This window comes from Nuphar pumila, chromosome 1 (genome assembly GCF_984573655.1).
Source record: "Nuphar pumila chromosome 1, dmNupPumi1.hap1.1, whole genome shotgun sequence".
NCBI lineage: Eukaryota > Viridiplantae > Streptophyta > Magnoliopsida > Nymphaeales > Nymphaeaceae > Nuphar > Nuphar pumila.
In genome coordinates this window covers 121451044-121460609 of record NC_143249.1, presented here as the reverse complement: position 1 = coordinate 121460609, position 9566 = coordinate 121451044, and the positions used below count along the sequence as shown (strand labels likewise).

Below are 9566 nucleotides of genomic sequence, written 5' to 3'. Positions count from 1 at the left end.
GAGACACCTAAAGGTACATACCTGTGTCATTGTAACATAGGCCATAAGTTATATAATCATTTTTGCTATATTGATCCTCTTAAATGGAAGCATGCTGATACAGGGCTCCAATTCCAAAAGGATAGAAATTTCAAACCTACTCATAGGGTGTCATCCGGTCGGGTTTACCCAGACCCTAACCAAACCCTATAGGATTCAGTTACGGTGATAAATAAAAAAGACCCGGGTCAGGTCTGATTAATACATTGGGCTAGGTATAGTTTGTGAAATTTTATTTTATGCCCGATCTGAGTTTCGAATAAGACCCAAAATTTTTCAGTATAAAAAATGATAAAAAAAAGTATGATTTTACCAGGTAAGGCCCAAGTCCGTCCGGTTCACGTAATTCTTATAGGGGTCCAGGTATGGTTTCTATTATGGTGGGTACAAAAAACCCAGATCCAGACTCGATACCATACCCCAAAATCAGAGCAAGTCTGGTTCCACCTAGGTAACCAAACCCAACCCGTTGATACCTCTACTCATATATCGATAAATCCAGTATTTTGAATTTCCGTCACCAACCTCAACGGGGCTTGGCGTAGCAGGGCGGTGCCTTAGTAGCTAGACAAGTGGTCGAGGTTCAATTCTCATGAACATCACCCCGTTGCACAATTTGACACTCAGCATACGCCCCGGAGGTGGGGTCCTGGCCTCACAAGGTTTATGCTGCCGACATGATGATCATAGCTATGGCAGGCTGAACCAGCACGATCAGGTCTTCTAGTCGGGTGTGGTGTCTTCGGGTTATAAATCAAGAAAAAAATTTACTGTCTCCGTCAGATAGAACCATAAGTTCCGGGCGTGATCTACCCTAAAAATTTAAAGCGTTCACCTCTTTTCCATTACAACACAAATTTAATGTCTTTTCTCTCATTATCTTACAGCAACGATGCGAAAAGGCAGCTGCAGAATCTTCAAAGAGAATCACTACTAAGAAAATCAATATGTTTACACGCCTATGAAAGAGAGTCTCAGTTCTTGTTGTAACTTGCATCATCAAAGTATTAGCCAATTATTACCCCCCGCACTCCCTAACTCATAAACAGATAAATTATACAAAACCAAAAATCTTCGAACAATTGACAAAAGAATCGATTTCCCAAACTCTCAAAATACCCCTGTTGGAGATCTACTACTAACGGTTGCGATGTAGTAACCCTCTCCTTAAGCCCTAATGAAGTGGGTCAGTCCGGTGCTGTCCCATTTTTCAGGAGGCATCCTGGAAGGTTGGCAGTTCGTCCTACACCTTCAGACCAGTAAATGGGAGATCACCATACGTCCCGCAGGTACCTCCCTTTGGTTTGCAGGTTCTTCACCATGCTTTCAGCCTTGGAACTGTCCAACGATCCCTGTGAACGGAAGTCGGGCATAATGATTCAGAACTTAACTCAAATGCGATTGGATGCAGATGAAAGTTCAAAGTGTTTCATCCTTACAATATGGATATTCATTTATGCCAAGCAGAAAAGGCAAACACTGATTAGGCAAGCACCTGCTATAGGTGATTTTGTAAACATACCTGCTCCTGAGCAATGGTGTGCAATGCTCGGTGAACATCCCTGGCCATGCCTTTGGCATCACCACAGACGTATATGTATCCTCCTTGGGATATGGCCTCCCAGATATCTGCCGCCTGCACTAGGACGAGTTGGCTCAGTATAAAGACTGAAAGTAACAAAATATGGAAGTTGGTGATGCGATTTACTATCTAACCTTCTCCATCATCTTGTGCTGCACATATTCTTTGGTAGGTCCTTCACGCGAGAAAGCAACGATAAGATCAGACATGGCCCCAGCTTTCATGAAATTATTCAACTCATCCTCATAGATGAAGTCCTGCATTGCACCCACCACCACATTGAACAGAAAATCAAGCAAACTGGACGAGCAAATGACCAATGTAGAGAACTGAATGGAATTGTAAGAAATAAGAAGATCGCCATTGAATTGAAGAGGATCTCATAAACCAAACAGAAGGGAAGATCGTTAAGTTGAAAATTCCAGTTCAAAGATGGAAAGTGAAAGTTTGATTACTGAAAGAATTTGCTTGGCATATTAAACAGGAAGAGCTCATGTATAATATAAAAAAGCAGCATCTGTTCCTTCAGAAAAGGCTGAACAACGCCCACATTTCCCAATATAACTTCGTGATGATGTGGGTGTGCCCGTGCATGTGTATGTGTGCTTATAACACTTGTTCATTCATGTTCATAATCATTAACTAAGAAGCATACCATTTTGCGGTTCCTGCATCCAAAGAACAGGATTGCTGTGCCAAGTTGTGCACCAGCTTCTTTCATTGCTAATCGTTCCTGTAAGAAATGCATATAGATTAATGATGGGAGATCACTTCAAGTGTGCTTAACATGATTTATAAGTTGTCCGACACATAAATAGAAACAAGAAAAGTAGAAACCTGCAAAAATCCCCTGAAGGGCGCCAGCCCAGTTCCAGGGCCCACCATGACAATGGGAATAGAAGGATCTGCTGGTAACCTGAAATTTGACTGCCTTACAAATATGGGAGCCCAGCTACAGTCATGGATTTCCTCCACTGGAATTGAATGCTGTGCAAAGGCAAACAAAGTAATGAACCTAATGATACTAAATGAGGGGAAAACCTCAATGGTAGCAAAATGCTCACATGCTGACATAAAACAAAGCACAGTATAGTAGGAAATTGTTACCAGAGAAACATCAGGAAGGAAATATCAAGGGAAAATATAGCAGACCGAGGACATGGCATTGGATAGAAATGATTGGAGGAAAAGGATTCATGTGGAAGACCCAAAATGAATTTCTTTTTTGGTTCATATCGCTGACCCCAATTGTTTTGGGATGAAGGCGTAGTTGTTGTTGTTGTTGTTGTTGGTCTCAAGAAATATTTAGTAGTTGCAAAAGCTCTTAAACTTCTTAAACACTGCCAAATAAGCCTGGTTTTCTCAATGAAAGGAATAAGAAATTTGCTTATATTTTATGTCAACATCTTCCACTGCCTTGTGCCAAGCAGAATCAACCTAGCAGTGATACTTAGGCGATCAAAGAGTTCAAAACACAGGAAAACAAAATCAATCATCTAAGAAGTTCCCAATCGTTGGATAGGGAGAGTTGGTTCCTCCATCTCACACATTTGGCGCTCTTTCAGACAACTATACCACTACCATGTAGATTATAAGAATACAAAACTGTTTATGGATGCATTTTTCTTGAAGAAGCAACGGGTTCAGCTTACAACCAGAGACATGCCACAGAAAGACATACATGTTGCCTTCCAATAGAATCAGAACAAAGCTCAATAACAAAAGCAAACAGTCATAGTATTGCCATTGAAAGAAAGGATATCAAGATTGAAAATTGTACCTTGATCCAAGTTGAACACACACCTCTGTGGATCCTTCCTGTTGGTGTGGGTCCATGCACTAATGCACAGGTAACATGAATCCTTGATGGAGCCATTCTGTAGAAGGGCATACAGACCATTACTTACAACTAGGAAAAAAGGGACTTATGCGATCCATTCACTTTAGTCTGAACATTCACCTCGGTGAAGATGAGATTGAATAATATCTAGGTTGCAATCGCGGAGCGATTGCTGCAAAGAAAACACCAAGAGGAGGCTTTGCTGAGGGAAATTCAGCCATTACTTCCAAAAGGCTTCTCTGGTTGGCAATGACCCACTGTGAATACTCATCCTGCACCGAGAAAATGAGAACTATCAGCATCAGAGGATAAAATATTTATGATGAATATAGGAACCTGAACATTAAATCCCATACCTTTCCAGCAGGAGATGCCAGAAACCTTAGACGCTCAGCTTCAGTCTCATCAGATGCATGAGCAGCCAAAGCAACCAAAGCAGCCTGCAAGAAAACGATACAGTTTTATAAACAGGAGTCAAACATGAGAACAGGATCAATAAGAGCATCTACTATAAATATATGATGGAATCTGGAAACAACAATTACCTTCTTTGGAGGGTTCAGAAGATCAGCATAGCGAGCCAGTGCAGTTCTTAAGGTGCAGGGAGATGGGAAAGGTGGTGGCAGTGAGCTTCCACTAAGGGGTGTGCCATCTTCTTTGTCAGCACGAATTGAGAAGAAGATATCTGGTGCATATCCCAACAACCTCTCTGCCTCTTCCACAGTTTCAGTACAATTCTCGGCATACACACCAACATGGTCTCCAGTTTCATATCTGGGGGTCAAAGTTGGGACATGAATATACATGAAATTAGTGTAAACCTACATATACATTATATTAGAATATGGAACGGATATGGATCCAGTAGAGGATCCATATCCGATACAGCACATGCATGCTTTATACTTTAATGTAATATGTATTATTAATACAGGGCAATTTTGTCCATGTAAAATATTGTAACCCTATTAAACTTAATGATGTATTAGTGCAGTCATTAAGAAAAGAAAGTGGCTGCCAATTCCCCAAGAAGAGTCTGTTCTCTCTCCTCCCCCCTTTATCGATTTCTTCATAAAGTACGCCAGTTCAAAGGCAGTTTTTTCACATTATTGTACCTCGAACAAAATAAAAGGTGAAAACAGGAAGCTTGTAGCAACCAAAGCACAGGCAACATAAACAGTGACTTCAATGGAAGTACAATTGAAATGAGAAAAGCAGAGATGATATCTGAGGATAGCTTCTTGACATAGAAGTATGGCATCTAGATAAAAGAACAAGACAAGATATTGCTAATGAAAAAAGTCAGCATAGCAACTTACACCAGTCCGGTTCCTGAGATGTCAAACTCAAGATGTATGCAAGAACGGTCTGAAGTTGGCTGGTGAAGCTCTCTTCGGACTGCCACATTAGCCCTGTGAGAAGAAAACATTTGGAAATTCATAAGAACCACAAAAGGAAACCAAATCAAATTCAATAAAGAGGCCAATGGAACCATGAAAATACCTGCAAGGGTGAAGAATGTCATGAACAGCATGTCCATTTGCAAAACTCAAGCTCTTCTCCACTTGTGGAGAAGAGACGGGGTCAAGAAATACTATTCGATATTCTGGGACAGCAGCAGTGTAAGGAGTGGAAACTGCAGGGATGTCATCTTCATCACAAAGTAACTGGTCCAACTCAGGCCAGACAAGTTCCTTCCTATAATATCAGAACAAAAAGTCAGTCACTCTGCTTAATTATAAGACTATAAACTTCAAATTGGTTAAATTGATAGAATAAATCACATGAGAAACAACTTTCAACCAAGGAAAACATAATAAGTGAGAGTAAACTTAAGATATTCCCACATACCATGCAGAAAAATCATCCTCAATACACTGATCATCATCTCCCAGACCCACTGGTACAAGGCGTTTTGCACCTGAACAGAGGGGGAAATGGCTATGAGAAGGACTTTAAAACATAATTCAGAGCACTCTAACAGACATTTCATCAACTCTCAAAATCAAGAAAAATATCTTGCTCCTCATACAAGGAAGTGGAAAAACAAAGGCTTCCAACATAATGTCATAACTTGTCATATGACAGAGACTTGTGCCAGTAGACAATCAAGAAATATATCTTCCAACCTATGTCACATGGGTGCGGGGCACTTTCAAAAAACTTGGGTGTGGGGGTGTGGCAAAAAAAAAAAAAATATATATATATATATATATATATATATATATATATATATAGTCCAAAAGTTGGACATAAATGACCCTGGGTGCGGGTGCGGTCAATGCACCCAGGGTCAGGTTGACCGCACAGGGTGCCGCATGCGCACCCGCGCCGTGTCGACGCGGGTGCGGCACCCAGTTGGGCGAGTCCCTGTGACATAACTTCCAACAATGTCTGTCCATCAAGTAACCTAATTTATGTTAAAACTTTTCCTAGTGAAAATGAATGCCTTGAATTCAACATAATCTTCTGCTATATGACTTCATGCTTCAGCAGTCTTATGTTAAATGAACTTGTTAGACTACTACCATTTGCTATGTAAAAGATAAAGTAATAAAAAAGCACAAACTGAGATGGCATTGAGTAACCAATTTCACAACACAAGCACGTGACAATAATGCATTCAAAGTTCCATTCAGATAAAACTGTAAGTCATGAATGGACATTTTTAAAAAATTTCAAAACAAAAACATGCAGGGCATGCTACAATTAGTTATGAAAAGCAAACATATAAGAAACATTTAAACTAAAATTTTGCTAAGCTATTATGGTGGCAGTATATCATGTAATGCATGACATTTTCTGTCTCTATAAGCACTATATACAGCTTGCAGGCTTCTTACAATGTGATTCTATAAATTGAATAAAATTCACAAAATGCTCATAGTCCAAATACAAGTGAGAGTACAGGTACAGCATTCGAGTAGTCCTATTCCAGATGACACATACACTGCCACAAACAATCATCACTGGAAGTCAAAAAAATTGATGAAAAAAAAGAAAGTCTAGAATAATTCAGGGTGCACATCAGTTTGCTATATGCTTTAAGAACCGAGTCTGAGACACTAGAGGAACTTACCCTGTTCAATGAGTGCCTCATCGACCACCTTAGCTACCTGTTATGTTTAAGAGTTTAAAGAAAGGAAAAATTAAATAAATTGGCAACAGGAAGAGCACTTACAAAGCAACTTAAGCAAAAAAAGTAATGTGCAAAGAATGACCTTATTGAAGTGCTCATATTGTCTGTTGCCCAACCCAAAAACACCATACTGAAGGTTCTGGAGCCAGGTTTCCCTCTCTTTTCCCTGAACAAGTAATCAGAATGTTCAATATAAATATATGCAAAATTGGACTACAAGATATTGCTAAGACTTGGAGTTCACTTTGAAATTCACCTCTGTAAACCATTTATAAAACCTCGCAGCATTATCTGTTGGTTCTCCATCACCGTACCTGCAATATCAGAATAGAAATCCATTCTTAGAATGTTGCTCAACGTTCCATTCCTCTGTTCAGCCATAAAATAAGTAGGCTATCAACTCACGTGGCTAGCATAAAGAATGCAAAAGTTTCCTTCTTCAATTTCTCTTTGTATTCATCATCATCTGCTGCATAGTCATCCTATAGAGATGAAAACACCAGATTAGAAATTAATAACCACCACCAAAATACAAAAGAAAAACCAAATAATTAAAAGCCGCCAAAGGAGAAATTACACATACCAGATCAACAGTTTTAAAAACTGCTTTCTCATATCGTGACTTGGCCTCTTCTACTAGTGCCTGAATCCCAGAACAAATTATCAGAATAGACATTAGATGATACTCTTAATATAATTTCTTGTTCTTTCCGCACATAGAGGTAAATAAAAATTAAATTAAGATGCAGTTGATCCGTTTAAGCTGCTTGACCTCACTCTTTGGACCAACCACTTCCTATCCCCCACAACATAGCATTCACCAATGTACCAAAAATTAAATCAAGTATTTATCCATTTAAGTTGTTTCAGTCTTCTCTTTTAACCAGCCACTTTCTATCTGCATCGGATAGCAACTATCAATATTTCTTTTCATTCAAATTGAGAACCAAGATGGTTTCTTTTCTTATTCATACTGTAATCTCTAAACTCTGATAATTATACTGTAACTTCTTGCTTACTATGAATACGGGTGTGAACCCAACACATGAAAATTTGTGATCTAACTCTGAAAACCAATACAGACAACTCACCATCCAAGTGGAAATTCGAAGCACCGTAGAAACCAACATGAATACATAAACAAATTAGAGAAGTACCACTAAACTTTATGCAGTAAACTCCAAGGGGAATAGGCAGCAACAATAAAATAGTTCCATCAAGTCAGCAGGCATTGATGGTACATGGCCACCGTTTCCCAAACTTCTTCATTTTGAAAAGACAATTTGCAATTGACTTGCGCCCTCTCCCACCTTTCATCCGTTTATCTGTGTTTGAACCTTAAAAATTTTTTTTGGGTACTTTTTCTTGCAGTTTTCCTTCATACCACACGGATTGCTCATAACTTACCTAATTGCATGAGTTAATCGCCGATGAAGATTACATGCGTACATCTTATCGTTTTGCATATTAAAAGGTCAACAAACTAATAAAAGGTTAAGGCATCAACAATACTTCATGACCCTCTCCGTGACACTAATTTGCTCCACTTCCAGCTATTCACAACCAAAAGAGGAGTAAGGCTACAAATCAGAAGGCCGACCCATTTCGAGCAGAAGTACAGACAGAGAAAAACATTTATATCACAAATTTAGGAAATGGAAAATAGAAACAAGAAAACTGCCACCGGGATTACCTTAGCGAACCCCTCGGCAGTGCCGGTCTGCGTCCCAAAGAACACCGTGACCTTCTTCTTCCCCACATCGATCTCCAACTCCTCCTTCACGACCACCGGATTCACAACCGCCACTGCCTTCGCAGTTTTCCCGCCGCTTTTCCCCACGGACCTCCTCCACACAAGCAAGAACACGCAGCCGAGAAGCACAGCGATCGAAGTCGTGAGGATCGCGAGAATCTTCGGGTCGTCGCCAAGACTCCGACCAGAAGAGTCCGGCAGATCCGCCCGGCCGGAGAAAATAGCCGACATGAGGTCGATGGGAATGATCTCCAGTAAACTCTTCACGGCCTCTGAGTGCATGATCCACCCGGGCTTTTTACCCCAAAAAACCGACCAGAATCGAGCTAAATCCCACAAGGAAAAACCTCAATATACTGAAAAACCCAGTCTCTCCGACGTAGACGACGGCAGTAAGAAAGGGATCCTTATCGGTCCGATTCCGGCAGATTCCTGCAGAAAATTCTATATAGAAGCCGGAAGAGAGAGAGAGAGAGAGAGAGGATCCGACCGATTCCGGCACGATCACTTTGAAATTTGCGGAGGGACACAGAGAGACAGCGGTTTTAGGGGTTTCCGGTGGAGATTTCTCCGGCAAAAAGATACCCGGACAGGATTCCAGTAAGATCCTTCCGGAAATTTCCTTGAGAGAGAGAGAGAGCGACGGCGGGATTTCCGATGAGGATATTCTACGGAAGAAAAGGATACGCCAACGGGGTCTCTGGAGTGTCCCGATAATTTTCCGGCGACACCCACCGGAAAGCCCTCGACGAGAAGCGAACGCGACGGAGTGGACGACTGAAAGAGAGGGCGTGGCAGGTGGGGAGGGGGAGAAGGGTGTATTTATGCGGATGCCGAAGTGGAGCCAACCCCACCAACCAAACCTGACCAGTCAAACCCACCCAACCATTTAACCATGGTTAGCTACGTGGCATCATCTTATGCAGTGCTTATCCCCGCCCTTGGGTTAATTGGCTGTTCCCGGACCTCCTGTTCTAACACGGCGACATCTTCCCAAAGTGCAGGTTCCGCAGGACGGAAAGAGAATTACAAGATTGCTCCTCGAATTTTTACATATGACGAACAAGTCCCCTCTCAGAAAAATTCTTTTTGGATCGTCAATCGTAACCCAACCGGGATCCGGCCCATTCGTTCTTGACCGTTGTGCAGTTTTCTTCTCTCTTTTTACATGTGGGATCCGCATCATGGTCCATGTTGAAACTGATCCTGTCCT

The 9566-nt window shown here is 41.1% G+C and overlaps 1 protein-coding gene across 1 annotated transcript; it reads right to left on the bottom strand.

Annotated features, from left to right (window-relative positions):
* Positions 1-946: 946 nt before the first annotated feature.
* Positions 947-9149, bottom strand: LOC149849136 (NADPH--cytochrome P450 reductase 1-like). The gene is made up of 18 exons (XM_089998665.1): positions 8294-9149; positions 7184-7243; positions 7006-7082; positions 6857-6914; positions 6683-6766; positions 6541-6577; positions 5313-5382; positions 4965-5159; positions 4781-4873; positions 4007-4235; positions 3818-3901; positions 3582-3733; positions 3402-3498; positions 2459-2608; positions 2277-2354; positions 1756-1878; positions 1562-1675; positions 947-1391 (listed from the first exon to the last, which is right to left on the bottom strand). The coding sequence occupies exons 1-18, from the start codon at positions 8633-8635 to the stop codon at positions 1311-1313; spliced, it is 2124 nt and encodes a 707-aa protein (XP_089854791.1). The 5' UTR covers positions 8636-9149; the 3' UTR covers positions 947-1310.
* Between the last annotated feature and the right edge of the window lie 417 nt (positions 9150-9566).